The 15,962-nt window shown below is 44.1% G+C and overlaps 1 protein-coding gene across 1 annotated transcript; it reads right to left on the bottom strand.

Annotated features, from left to right (window-relative positions):
- Positions 1-144: 144 nt before the first annotated feature.
- Positions 145-12,102, bottom strand: LOC139478766 (putative ferric-chelate reductase 1). Its single transcript, XM_071261381.1, has 15 exons — positions 12,003-12,102; positions 11,399-11,535; positions 8,980-9,074; positions 8,060-8,450; positions 7,069-7,254; positions 5,911-6,006; positions 4,601-4,754; positions 4,043-4,156; positions 3,223-3,338; positions 2,603-2,689; positions 2,416-2,487; positions 1,902-2,001; positions 1,530-1,670; positions 865-956; positions 145-237 (listed from the first exon to the last, which is right to left on the bottom strand). Exons 1-15 carry the CDS (start codon positions 12,100-12,102, stop codon positions 145-147), a joined length of 1,974 nt encoding a protein of 657 aa, XP_071117482.1.
- Positions 12,103-15,962: the final 3,860 nt, after the last annotated feature.

Raw genomic sequence — 15,962 nt, forward strand, 5'->3', positions numbered from 1 at the left:
CACTAAATCAAGTTTCAGTACTTGCAATGAAAAATAATCATCATGGGAAATATATCATTTTCAATCCCTAAATTTGTGTCAATTGAAAACTGTACACAGTTCTTCCGAATGGTCTCTGTATGCCAAGTTGCCCTGCAGGTCGGCTCAGCTGATGGCGATGATGGCGATGACGCCGCCTGTGAACGCTGTGATGACCAGGACATGGATCCTCAGTATAACGCGGCGAGTGAAACCTCCCTGAAAATTACGAGAATTCACATAATTAGAATTGTTCTTGAGCAACACATACTTGCCGTGAGGGGCGACTATGCTTGTCGAAAGAGGCGACCAAAGTGATCAGGCTCAATGACTGCGTAGATTGATGACAATGATGTCAATCACTTGATTGCCTGGTCCAGACTCGATTAATTACAGAGTGCCGTGATATAGCTGGAATATTGCTGGGTGCGTCGGTAAAAAAACAAACAAACACACATTCATATGAATTTCGCCTTTGCCTTTAGAGTCTTCATTAAATGTTTCCAATATCCTGTCAATTGCCTTTCAAATCTCTATCAAAGAACCGCAAAAACAGTTCATATTTTTTCAACGCCCTGTCAATCCATAGCAAAAAGCTATGTCGACTTTACACTCTGTCAAGGCAATGTCCCTACTGGCGTTTAAGCAACACCGCAACCGTCCACATGCCTCAGTGTTTCTGATTCTTCCTCGTATTAACTGTCGCTATATGGCTGAAATAATGCCGATGCGACGTTATATTTTAACTCACTAGCTCGTATTAACTATTGTTATAGTTTGACTCCATTGCCTTTTTCTTAACCAAGATGGAACACAACTTTGAAGCTCCATCCATACTGAACTTACCGGTGGCTCTGTGTCATCCGTGTCTATATCCTTTGTACTGGAATACCTTGTGTTCCTGTTGGCGTAGATAGAGTAGCTCTGTTGCTTGCGCTCTGGAATAGAATGGAGTGAAACTGATACATTCAGGATAGGTAGCATTATCGCTATCTTGATAAAAGAGTTACATGAAAACTGGCCTTTCTTCTTTGTGTTTCCGGTGACTACTTTTTTACATTGATGTTACAGAAGGTAGGTCATTCACTTTTAACTTTGGGTTTACAGAAGGCAAGGTCATTCACCTGTGACCCTAGAGGTTACATGAGACAAACTTCTCATATTTGATCCTGGAGTGACAGATGGCAAGGTCACTACCTTTTACATTTGACACTAGCGATGGGGTCATTAACCATTGACACTCGAGTTTCAGAAGCTAGGATCAGTCACCTAACGGCTAACAAGGTCACTTACTTTTGACCCAGGAGTAACAGAGGACAAGGGCATCAACTTTTGACCCTAGTGGTACGGAAGACAAGGTCATCAACGTTTGAAGGTCATCAACTTTTGACCCTAGTGGTACGGGAGACAAGGTCATCAACGTTTGAAGGTCATCAACTTTTGACCCTAGAGGTACTGAAGAGAACATTATTCACCTTTGACCGAACGGGTACGGGAGACAGGTCACATACCTTTGATTCTGGAGTTACAGGAGACCACCTCCAGGATGAGGACAATGAACACCTGGTATACGGCGAAACAGTAGAGGATGTAGGAGACGTACTCGTGCACGCCGGCCTTCTTCAAACCCACGCCAAGGATGATGTTCATTACTACAACGACATGAAGCAAAGGTCAGATTCACTTGGCTTTCCTGAGAGAACGTGTATTTTGAAGCAGCGCTACTCACTCAAAATGTTAATCATCAAAATGTTATTTTTCGGGTGATGACATGGATACGATCATATCATTGTTCACGTGAGATCGGTTTGAAGAAGGTAGATATATATTTGACACAATGAATACGCTTGCAGTGACCAGTGTCTTATCCGTCTGTGACGCACCTGCTAGGATGTGGTCGATGATTCCGACACACCAGTGGGCCCAGTTGAACACTGGCCTATTGCTGGAGGTAGACTTGGGACGGAATATTCCCATCGCCGCCTGGGGAAATATATAGAGGCATATATATTAGAAATGATTGATGAAGACTTTTTTTGGTTCGCCGTAGCTGCCAGTTTCGTTTTCTTCGTGTGTTGTTTTACGATTTATAGCGTCACGTTACATTAAAGAAACATAACTGAACGTCAAAAAGAGCAAATGCATAATGAAGGAACAAGTGTTTTGTTGCATAAAATATACTCATCTGCCAATAATGTACTAGCGCCTGTGCCGACACGTGACATTGGCAGAATAAAGTCAACCTTAATTTCCATTGACCCTAAAGTTTCTTACAGCTACTAATATAATATTAATTGCTCAAGTAAATATATATTAGTTCAGAAAGTACATGACTATAAGGTACAATTATTTCACTTTTACTTAAAAGTACATACACCTATATCCTGACTTACATACCTGTATTATTGTAAGGCCGGTGACGATCATGCCGAGAATCGGGTGGATCTTTCTAAAATCTAGGAAACTGATCTGAAAAAGACAAGTATGGAATTCTTAACATTGGTAAGGAAGATGATGCATGTTATTAGAGATGGTTTTATCTGATCTGGCACGTTTTATGTAGTTTGTGACGTAAGTTACTTACGTCACTGAGACCTTTGACCTCCAGAAAGATGACAACAAAAGCCCCGACCACCAACAACGCCAGCAACATCGTGCACATCCGGTGTATCTGTGGAGAAGAGGAGATGTAAGAGGTTAGATGGGTTTAACGCCACTTCAGCAGAATTGGAGATATATCCTGATGTGGTTGTGACAAAGGCAAATTTGGGATTCAAACCCAACGCAGATCCTGGCACGACAAAGGGACGCAATTCTACACACGTCTGTTGCCACTTGTACCCCAAGTGTGAGTAATGAGGGCCGTTTTACGCAGCTTTTATCACTATTTCAGCAATATCGCGGTGGGGGACAACAGAAATAGGCTTCAAACATTGAACTCGTGAGGCGATTTTTCAAAGCAGCATTGTGTGAAATGGTGCTGAATGTGATCTTGTGTAAAACGATTCAACAGTGCAAGGTCCCTGATCAAAGCAACATTAAATCAGAGATGAGCAGTTTATATAATATAGTATGATATGGTGTATATTGTTAATCCTTACTAAATGATTTACAGGGCAAGTATGGACCGCCTACCTTCTAACCCTGATCCTGCGTAGTCTATTCACGTTCTACCAGTTCTCATTGTCAGTCTGAGGTACTCACCGTGAACCACAGCTTGCGGCCGCACACCCGGGCCTGGGGCCACATCGGTTTGTAGAAGCGGGCGACGACAATAGCAATGCTGGCCAGGAACATCCAGGCAAAGGTCATCGCACAGGCTAGAGAACACATAGACAGTGTCAACGAATAGGCTAGAGAACACATAGACAGTGTCATCGAATAGGCTAGAGAACACATAGACAGTGTCATCGAATAGGCTAGAGAACACATAGACAGTGTCATTGAATAGGCTAGAGAACACATAGACTGTGTCATCGAATAGGCTAGAAAACACAAAGACAAGGTCATCGAATAGGCTAGAAAACACATAGACAGTGTCGTCGAAAAGGCTAGAAAACACATAGACAGTGTCATCGAACAGGCTAGAAAACACATGGACAGTGGCATCGAATAGGCTAGAAAACACATAGACAGTGTCATCGAATAGGCTAGAAAACACATAAAAAGTGTCGTCGAAAAGGCTAGAAAACACATAGACAGTGTCATCGAACAGGCTAGAAAACACATGGACAGTGTCGTCGAAAAGGCTAGAAAACACATAGACAGTGTCGTCGCACAGACTAGAAAACACATAGACAGCGTCGTCGAAAAGGCTAGAAAACACATAAATCGTAGATATGTTTTACTTAGCCCCAAAATTACCATTACCATAAATCACTCCCTTCCCTTCCCACATTCTGACCAAGATGATACTCATTCAACAAATGTACACTTGACATGCATCCTTCACAAACAAGATGGTGTTTTATCCTAACGCATCAACAGGGATGTGAACAGCTGCGTTTATCGTTCCTACACTTACCATGAACCTTGATAAAGATTCTGTCACCGTAAGCCACCTGCATCTGCGCCGTAGTCTTCAGGTCGACCCGATACCTCGACACCCACGGCAGGTTGGTGTGACGCTCCATGCGGCCTAGGGAGAGATTGTACATTGTATACAAGTACTTGAAGAAAGGTGAAATTGTAGAAGTAACAAGTATAATCCACGTCATAAAACTTAAAGCGCCAGAGAATAACCAGTCTCTATTATCCGCCGAAACAGATTCCATGGGGCGTAAAAGGCAAAATAGTGGTGAAAATGATATGAATACATCACTGAAAATTAGTGATGACACCATATCTTGGCGAAAAGGTAAGCATGTCCTGCCCTACCGGAAGTAACCCCACTTACATAATTTGCATTAAAAAGCAGTTGTTGTACTCCCGCCATGGGGCGACGGCCTTTAAACAAACCAGACAATCAAGTGATGGACGAGATAATCCAGTGACACGATAGCGCATTTACTGATTTTGATGAAAGTAAAGAATCCTTCAAACTGATAAAAAAAATAACCGGCATGCAACCTCACTCACTCACCAGCAACAATGGGGCCCTGAGCGAGCAGCATAAACCAGGCCTTGTCCAAGTTATAAATCTTATCGTTTCCGGGCACCATCTTGGTCCGTACGAACTCGCACGTGAGAACACCGTCCGCCAAGGTGTCGGAGATGGGGAATATGATGGGGTTCATCTAAACAGAGAGTCACAGGTTAGCCATCAGTGCGCACATTTGTGCTTGTGAACACGAGAAGACAGTTTTAGTCACCCTCAATCATACAATGTACCATATCTCCATTCTGTTAAGATAGGTGCCATAAACCCATTCGCTACTTTATATTTATCATCCCAAACAGGCTTCCACAGAAGATATTGCTTGGGTGGGATCAACAATGAAACTGAATCATAATACTATGACATCATCGGTTAATATGACGTCGCAGTTGAGCGACATCACTAATCTCTCTGTCACTGTAGCTTAGCTGTATCCTTCGCACCCGAGACTGTTTTCAAACTATACCGGTTGGAAGAATGATTTTTTTATGATAAATATATCTTAATCTCGTGTCTTTTAATATCATGATGTACAATGCTATATCTGCTATCCAGCCTCGGAATTTTAAACTTTCATCGACTCGTGTTGATATATAATGTATTTGATATCAAAAGACACGAGGGTGAGATTCACCTTTGAGCCCGATTTGAATGGCATAGCCCTAAAATAGTTAGCCAGTCAAAAGGCGAGAGAGCGAGAGAAATTCTGTGCCAAGTTACAAATAGGAGAGATTGAGGTGATGACGTCATTTCCGGAAGGAGGCTATGATGGCGGTTGGGTCCAGGGTATCGGTCATGATAGAATGGAGACATAATGCACTCGGTAATCGAGGAGGGTTCTTGATGAATTGGCTCTTTTATTTTACTTCAAATCTGTTTGAAGTGATAACGTCAATGGGACGCCGACGTGGTCAGCCTCCTACTGTTATACACATCCTTGAAGTCGATCTCGAATGACCTATACATTTATGCATATCCATACAATATAGGTTTGAATCATTCGAAGAAGTATATCCTGTCTAACTTATGAAACCCTAGAAGGGACATTGTCGCGATGTCAGCATTACAAAACACAAACAAAAAGTGTTAAAATTAAACAAAGCGCGACAATGCTACAATGCGACATTTTGACCATTTTGTGGCACTGTCACGCTTTAAACAATATTTTTAAAATTTTTACCAAAGAGACATTTTTCAAGTTCTAAAGATGTGGCTTTGTCGCTTTGTCTAAAATGTGGAAATATGGAATGTGGAAATATCCCTTCTAGGATTCCATACTAGCTGTCAGTGCTCACCGGGTTCATCCTCTTGTTAGACCTGTGGTAGTTGTAGGAGACGCTCATGCTGCGTCTGCCGCCCTGACTCAGACATTCAACAACACTGTCGTCGCCCTGGTAACATGAAACATCAAGGTCAGACCTCAGAGCGTTCAGCACCTATCATACTCATGATAATGCCACTTAGAAAGTGTGGTTTTATATTTGTTATAATCGCATTCCTGTAAATTTACCCTAGTGGCAAGACATGGTCTCCAGTACATAATGTCCGTTATTGCACTACGAAATATAATGTGGAGTTTCAGTGACTGAATTTCGTGAACATAAAACGTGAAAGATAGAGAATAACCAGTCTCGATTATCTGCCTCTTCAAATTCCATTGGGCGTTAGAGACAAACTAGTTATGCAAATTATATGAATGTATCACTGGAAATCGTTACTAAGGTTTGGAAGTATTTCATTGTGGGTCAGGACATTCTGTGAATTGTAGAATACGATGACATGTATTTATGTAACACAGATTCAGTAATGGTTCTAGGGGGAAGGGGGCACGGGTGGCCCGGTCGTCCAAGGTACCGCGATTCGCTGTGCAGAGTTGCGTCCCTTGGGTACGCCAGAAACCTATGATTGTGGGTTCGAATCCCGGTTGGCCCCGATTATGTTTCTATGTTTGTCAGCACCATACCCTTGCTCGTGGTTTTTTTACCGAAGTGATAAACGTCTGAGACATGCATCGCTTCGGGCTTTCCTTCCACATTTAGCTGACATGCCGCGATATAACTGTAATACTGTTAAAAGCGGCGTTAAACCCAACTCACTCACTCACTCTGGTGATGCCATGGAGATAGTTTATTGACCAGTATATGGACCTTTTCTGAGAAAGTTGCGCTGGCGCTACACTAGCGCAGAATACCCATTGAACCACACTGCTTCTTGATGTGCGTTGGCTACAGCGCACCTATACGGAAGTAGTATGTCAACATAATAAACCAAGTTTAAACACCATCATTAAACGTTTGGAGTCCTATGTGGCGCATTTTCTCAAGACATGCGTGCCTACTCGCCGATATCAAAGTCTAGACTTAACTTTGATGTAGAGAAGACATATGTTGATGACACCGGATATGTGGGTAAAACTACAGAATACGTCTGAAGAAAATTCATTCTGAGCTTACCATCTTCGTATCATGCGACATTCCAAGTGCTACCCACTGGTCAGGCGTGTCCGGCAGCACCTTGACCGACATGCTGAACCAGACTCGGTCCCCCATGTCTCGCCACTGCACGTTGAAAGTACAGTCCTTGTCAACACACTGGCTGAAGCACCCTCGCGTGCTCCCGCACTTGCCTCCCTTGTCGTCCTTGGAAAGGGGAAAAGAGGTTTAAGGTCAGTATTATATCTATGTTATATAAATGCGTACATAATAATTTTTATGTTGTTCTCTCGTGCGGTGAATGCGAATCATAATCATTTCCTGAGATCATTAAATTTTGATTGTCTGTTCCGTTTATTCTTCGGTCATACACGAATAATGGATTCTTTGCTTGGGGGTTGCCCCAAGACCTCGCACTGACGAAAGGAGCAATTTATATGTTTGTTTTAATGTTTTGGGGGCTGCATGAGTGAATCAATGCCGTATCACAGACAGCTGAAATAAATTATACAGCTTCCTTGGTTTTCGGAAGCTTAAGAAACATTAGCAACGTTCTCGTTAAAACGTTAAAACGTTAAATGCTAGAAACTAACCAGTCACTATTTTCAAACGTAACAGGTCCCATTAGGCGTAAAAGGCAAAAAAGCGGTGAAAATTATATGAATGGATCACTGAAGATCACTGGTGACCCGATGTGTTCGGAAAATATTAACATCAAATAAACCAGTTATAAATAGTATGAACAAGATCACCCTAGTACGCGATGAGACCATCAACCACGTCACAGTTAAATCGATGGCGGACACCAACGTCTGTTCAAATTCAGAAGCCCTTGTGACGGCCCGATCCCTTTTTTTGTCCAGTTGTACCACATTTTTAGGAATATGAGGACTTATTCCGTGGGTTCTAATGTTTATATATTATATATATCATGGTTGGTGATTTAGTATACTTTAGAAACAGGAGAATATGAAGACCTCAGGTCACCTGGTACAACGAATATGTGACTCACCAATCCAACGGCAGTGCGGGTAGGTGTCGGTGGTGGAGTCGCTCTTCGTACTGATGTGGGTGTGGTCGGGGCTGGGGTTGGTAGAACCCGTCTAGGTGTGGTCACCCATGGGGTGGTTACACGGACTTGTGGTCTGGCAGTTGTCGTCGTCGTCGTCGTCGTTGTGGTAGTCGTCGTACGAGGTGTAGTTGTAGTTGTAGTTGTGGTGGTGGTTGTCGTAGTAGTGCTGGACGTTGTGCTGGTCTGGGGGAGATCCTCGGGACAGGGCGTGATGTAAGGGGTTACCAGCTGGCTTGGGTTGATGCTGAGAGGGATGCCAGCCATGTTGTCGGTGACGACGGCGGAGTTGACGCCAACCCAGAAGGTGCTGAATCGCTGTACGAACGTCGCGCTGTGAACGAAGTTCCACATACATGTCAATGTTTTTTATGTCAAAATGCCGCTGTTAAACCGTTGTGTATGTTAGTATTATTTAAGGGTGATATTAAATTTGTTAAAGCGAGTGTACGTAAGTGAGTTTAGGCGTTTGCAAACTTTCAGCAATCCTGAAGGTGTACGGCGAGAGTATATACGACAATGGCGTTTTCAAGATGGCGCCATATGGTAACCCAACCAAGAACTCTAAGACACCAAATTACTACCCATGTGACTTCGTTTTATCTGTTGTTTAACATGGCACTCAGCAATAGTCCACGGCCCCAGGCTCTTAGCTCTACGACTATCGTAAGCCTATTAGATCACTGGACAACTTGATGATCAGTAAATACGTTGAGGGTATTTCTTCAATAAAATAATATAGATACCCTTCACTTTGTATCCGAAACATTTCATACATTCTTTGAGGAACTATTTGGAATGTTTAGTAATACATGAAGTGCGTCGTGATGCGCTGTGTGTAGTGCGGTGGCGATCCTGCTTACGTAATGACTATGTGTCCAATAGGCTGGGCCGGTGATGTCCAGTTGAAGAGGAGGGAGGACTTGTCGTCGTTGGTGATGTGGGTCAGAGCCGCTTCCTGCAAGAGATGACAAACATTGGTGAACCAGCCGGAACTCCAGACAGCATAACATGAAATAAATTTGACACAATTTTCAACTGACTTTGAGTATCCTTTCTTGTCACGCTCACACCTTCCCTCCCACACTGCCCCTATCACACCTCCCCTCCCCTCCTACCCTACTACACCCACCCTCCCATACTGCGTCTGTAACGCCCACATCTTCCCCACCATACTGCTTCTGTAGCGCCCACGCTGCCCCTTTCACACCTACTCTTCCCTCCTACCCTACCACGCCTACCCCCATACACACACTGCCTCTACCACACCTACCCTCATACACACACTGCCCCTACCACGCCTACCCTCATACACACACTGCCCCTACCACACCTACCTCATACAAACACTGCCCCTACCACACCTACCCTCATACACACACTGCCCCTACCGCGCCTAGCCTCATACACACACTGCCCCTACCATACCTACCCTCATACACACACTGCCCCTACCACGCCTACCCTCATACAAACACTGCCCCTACCACACCTACCCTCACACACACATTGCCCCTACCACACCTACCCTCACACACACATTGCCCCTACCACGCCTACCCTCATACAAACACTGCCCCTACCACACCTACGCTCATACACACACTGCCCCTACCACACCTACCCTCATACACACATTGCCCCTACCACGCCTACCCTCATACAAACACTGCCCCTACCACACCTACCCTCACACACACACTGCCCCTACCACACCTACCCTCATACACACATTGCCCCTACCACGCCTACCCTCATACACACATTGCCCCTACCACGCCTACCCTCATACACACACTGCCCCTACCACACCTACCCTCACACACACACTGCCCCTACCACACCTACCCTCACACACACACTGCCCCTACCACACCTACCCTCACACACACACTGCCCCTACCACACCTACCCTCACACACACACTGCCCCTACCACACCTACCCTCACACACACATTGCCCCTACCACACCTACCCTCACACACACACTGCCCCTACCACACCTACCCTCACACACACACTGCCCCTACCACACCTACCCTCACACACACACTGCCCCTACCACACCTACCCTCACACACACACTTACCCTCCTACACCTACCCTCATACACACACTGCCCCTACCACACCTACCCTCACACACACACTGCCCCTACCACACCTACCCTCACACACACACTGCCCCTACCACACCTACCCTCACACACACACTGCCCCTACCACACCTACCCTCACACACACACTTACCCTCCTACACCTACCCTCATACACACACTGCCCCTACCACACCTACCCTCACACACACACTGCCCCTACCACACCTACCCTCACACACACACTGCCCCTACCACACCTACCCTCACACACACACTGCCCCTACCACACCTACCCTCACACACACACTTACCCTCCTACACCTACCCTCATACACACACTGCCCCTACCACACCTACCCTCACACACACACTGCCCCTACCACACCTACCCTCATACACACACTGCCCCTACCACGCCTACCCTCACACACACACTGCCCCTACCACGCCTACCCTCACACACACATTGCCCCTACCACACCTACCCTCACACACACACTGCCCCTACCACACCTACCCTCACACACACACTGCCCCTACCACACCTACCCTCACACACACACTGCCCCTACCACACCTACCCTCACACACACACTTACCCTCCTACACCTACCCTCATACACACACTGCCCCTACCACACCTACCCTCACACACACACTGCCCCTACCACACCTACCCTCACACACACACTGCCCCTACCACGCCTACCCTCACACACACACTGCCCCTACCACGCCTACCCTCATACACACACTGTCCCTACCACGCCTACCCTCATACACACACTGCCCCTACCACGCCTACCCTCATACACACACTGCCCCTACCACACCTACCCTCATACACACACTGCCCCTACCACACCTACCCTCATACACACATTGCCCCTACCACACCTACCCTCACACACACTGACCCTCCTACACCTACCCTCATACACACACTGCCCCTACCACACCTACCCTCATACACACACTGCCCCTACCACACCTACCCTCATACACACATTGCCCCTACCACACCTACCCTCACACACACTGACCCTCCTACACCTACCCTCATACACACACTGCCCCTACCACACCTACCCTCATACACACACTGCCCCTACCACACCTACCCTCATACACACATTGCCCCTACCACACCTACCCTCACACACACTGACCCTCCTACACCTACCCTCCCACACTCGTATCTGGATCCTTGCACAGCTGTGAAGGTGCCGACTAGCTCCGTCTGGTTGAAGCGTGGGTCAGCCCGCCTGGCTTCTACCAGGAACCCGCGGAATGTGTTCTTACAGAGTCCTCGCAGCATCACTGAAATACACCAGAAACATTCACGTGGACATTGGCATCATGCATCATGGAATAGACGTCATTGATTCAAGTAAGTGAGCGGAATATATTTGTACAAGTGTAATTAGCTCAGGTGACATTTATAAGCCTGTATGCTGCTCCAGCAACTTGATGATAGATAGTGACAGGAAATGATTTCTGATAGACACAAGACACCTAAAACCACAAGTATTCCACGACTTACAGTTTTAACGTTGAACAGTATTACGGTTATATCACGACTCGTTAGATTGTTATTGAAAGAAAAGTGGTGCAGATCTTAGATATTTACAATTTTGTCAAAACAATTTTAAGCAAAGCAAATGACAGGGTCGTGGCACGCCAAGGGGAGGTAACTCTGCATGGCCGATTCCATAGATGACTTGGGCATCCGTTCCCCTTCTGGTTAGACGTCATTTCATACCGAGAATGGCTACTTTATAACTTACCCATGATGCTTTCATTCGGGCCGAAATTGTCCTTTGAGACAAGTATTACGAAAGGCGACCTCTCAGTGCTTCTTTGACTGAGTCCATGACGCGGAGTCATACCAGTACATGCGTCAATCGGTGCTCCTCCACTGTATCCTTCCGCAGTGTTCAGGTTGAGCACCACACACAGTAGACAAACAAGGCATGCTAGTCGGATCTGATTTAACAAAAATGATTTGGGTTGTACAAAGGGTTAAGGCTTGTAACCTACCATTCATGTAACGAAATTGCACAAATGCTAGTTTGTAGCCTAAAAAGTGACATTTCTTTAAGAATAATCATTCGGAAGGGAGATAGTAGGATTTTAATATTATTATTATTTTCATTTTGAAAAGTCTTTGAACATATGTAGCGATGATTCTCATGTAAACAATAATTATCATTTGCGCGAACGCCTGGTGTTATCACTTATTTCCAAAGATCAGTTCACACAATTTCCCAAATGTGTATAATGTGTGAAGCCCATTTCGTGATATTGCTTGAATATTGCTAAAATCGGAGTAAAACCCAACCCATATAATTTTCACCATTATTTTGCCTTTTACGCCCATTGGAACCTGTTTTTCGGTGGAAAAATACTATAAATATTATTACAATGAATTCCCAAAAGCCAACATGTGGGATTTAACAAATGTTATATTTGGGATAACACTTTCTTAGTAAAATTACAAATTTAGGTACTTGTACGGGTTGAGTCCCATCCGGGATTCGAACCCACACTCTTAAAACGAGGCACCTATTCGCCAGCTCACAATCTCAGCGATCTGACCCACTGAGCCACCGACGCTTCCACAACCATGACAGTTCAACAACTGGTAGTCTAGATCACGTACTTTGTGTACCCCGGCCACAAGTGTAAATTGGCAGGTTCCCATTGCCGAAAGCTATGAATACACAATGAGGGATTCGAACCCAAACTCTCAGAGTGATGCACATGATCGTGGAAACCTTGGTGGCTGAGTGGGTTACATCGCTGACTTTGCGTGCTGGCGATTAGGTGCCTCACTCTGAGAGCGTGGGTTCGAATCCCGGATGGGACTCAATCCCAAAACGTACTAGAATTTGTACTTGACAAAGAAAGTGTTATCCCAACTATAACATTTGTTACATTTGACCACTTTCTAAATGAAATTGTGTGTTCATGTGAGACTTTATTAAATATAAGTACCATTGCCCCACTTATGAAATTACTCATTATGCATTTTTGTAAATGATGTCAAAATAGCAGTATAAATTATTAGAGAGTATTTATAGAAATCCGTATGTAATATTCTGCTAAATTCCAATAAAGCACACTTTCCCTGAACAGCTGGACATGGATATGCCAACTGATCACAAACAGCTTCTGCTGTCGTCTGCCTGGCTGGGCTGACATGACGGATCACATCCGCCTAGCCCCGGGTGACGTCCGAGAAAGCAAGGAGAGGTAGCAGATACCTTGTGTTAAAGCTAGATAGGGAAGTTTTGTGACGACTAGTTTCTTTAAATTGAATTTCACGGTTTTCCTGTGCTCAAACAACGATTGAATGGTATGCTATTAAAATACAGCCCTTCCTGTTACGTATTGTGTTTCTCCTTGTTGAAAGATCTAAACCCGTGTCCCCAGCAACCTATGCTTGTCTTATGTGGCGAATAAGTGGATTGGGTGGCCGGACTCGGAGACTTGGTTGATTGCATGACATCGTACCCCAATCATTTGGATCGATGCTGCTCCTGGTGTCAGTCACTGGATTGTCTGGTCTAGATTCGATTATTTTCTGACCGCCGCCATACGGCTGGAATATTGCTGAGTGTGGCGTCAACAGAAACAAACTAACCGAAAAATATACTTCATGGCGTTAAAGGATAGTAAGCGTTTATTAATGATGGTTTTAGCATATTGGGTGATTGGGGCTTAACGCCGGTTTGAACCCTGTTTAAGTTCTATCAAGGTGTATCAGCTGACGTATGTCCTTCATTGTGTCTCAGCCAATATGTGTCGCTTACATGTGTCAACTAATATGCCCAAGTGGTGTAATAAACGTTTGCCAACTTTGGTGAAATACACGATCAGAGAAACGGTTCTCATAGACAATGGAATATAATCGGGGAGAATCTGGGATTTGAACCTGCGATCATATCTAAGGGAGGCAAGTCAGACATGTAGTTATTCCACCTTAAACCAGTGAGTCAGTCCTGTTCTATGTTATCTCTGATGTATGTTCATTGACGGTGCCTTATACATATGTTCAAACATAGAAAATGTCCCTTAATTACTCGAGTCGTGTCTGGAAAACAATGTAGTCATTTCCGCCAATTCCAAAGTAGGCCATTGGGAGCAGTCTTAACTAATTCTAAATTCATCCTTCTTCGCCATAATCTAATGGGTTATGTAAAAATGACGGAAACTGCGATCGCAAATTTGTAATATAATAATCATAAACTAGTGAGACATGCCGTCACATTCATGTGAGTACTGCATCACCCAGTTATTTTAATGACCGACGGTGTATATACACGATATCTAATGTCGCATTAAACATCAAACTATACAGTGAATTATTACAGGTTTAGTATGAATACAATAACATAGTATGAATACTTTTACAAAATACGTATATATTTTTAATTCAAAATGGCGGACATTGCAGTCGGACATAAAGGACTTACTTCTACGGTCCATTTTTTTTATATATCGAGAGTTGCCTGAATTGCATCGATAACACAACACAACACACTATACGTGGATATGTTTCAGTAGAATTTCCAAGTAGGTTTCAAAGCACGCCTTGGTCACGTTCTGTGATTCTTGAGAAATATTCCGTATGGTCAGGATGAATCGCAAGGAATTACTGTCAGTTTTTACATGGAGACAGTCATTCATCAGAAATACTTATAGCCTATATTATATAAATTATAAAGAAGTGATATCATGAAACCAGATGCTAAAGTATTCACGAAGCTAAGAATTATTCAGACAAATATAAAGTTAGGGATATTATGAAATACAAAAAGCAACTGAATTCGAACTGAAGTGAAAAAGTATCACATTATCCTAAGCGGTAATTCTAAATGTATTATTTATACACCTTTCAGAAGCAACTAGCCCGCGCTCATGAAATTTCGTTGACAAAGATACGTATCTGTTGGCTGACAGAAAACACGACTTAGGGATCCCACTATCAACATTGAGAAATAGGAAAATAAGCACAGCATAAACTTACCTTTTCCCTGCTGACCATCGTGGTAATTGTCCAGTCGTAAACACAATGAAATTATAATCGGATGGACATATTGCAAAACTTCACCCTGTGTGGTCACGTGGTATGGGGGTATGTAATACTGATCACGTGACGTATCGATACTGTGATTGATGGTGTTCCGGGTTTACCAGACCCATCTACATTCACAAGAAATGACGTCATACAGGTAAAGTGCCCGGATTATCTACCTGGGCGTGACTACGATCCGTGTTAATGATAAGTACTTAACGATTTACTTGTAATCACAGGTAATGCTGTCCCAAGGTGTTAATTTGATTACACATAAAACCGACTTCCTACCTGCCTTCTCCGTAGGTAATTGTTTTACCTGTGATAGATAACGCCGTAGGGAGTGCATCAATCTACCTGAGCAGCAGATCTACTGCCACCAACCTGTGAAAAATAGCTATCATTAGGATTTGAGACTAAGCCTTTGAGAAGGCCGCCATATTTCCCCACCCGTTATGGTTTGCTTTTTCTTTCCCTCGTGAATATGCACGCAGAATGTATGATGTCGTGATATTGTTTTAGTTGGATATCCTCATGCTCAGTTTCAATCATCATTACATTTGTACAAAGTACATTTAAAAAAAAATGTTTTTGTTTGTTTTGTATTTTGTATTATACCAACCCGTTTGTTCGTAAAAGAATACTAAGGTACAAGTCATTGAGTGAG

This window comes from Haliotis cracherodii, unplaced genomic scaffold, assembly GCF_022045235.1.
Source record: "Haliotis cracherodii isolate W230 unplaced genomic scaffold, xgHalCrac1.p SCAF_4, whole genome shotgun sequence".
In the NCBI taxonomy this organism is placed as follows: Eukaryota; Metazoa; Mollusca; class Gastropoda; order Lepetellida; family Haliotidae; genus Haliotis; species Haliotis cracherodii.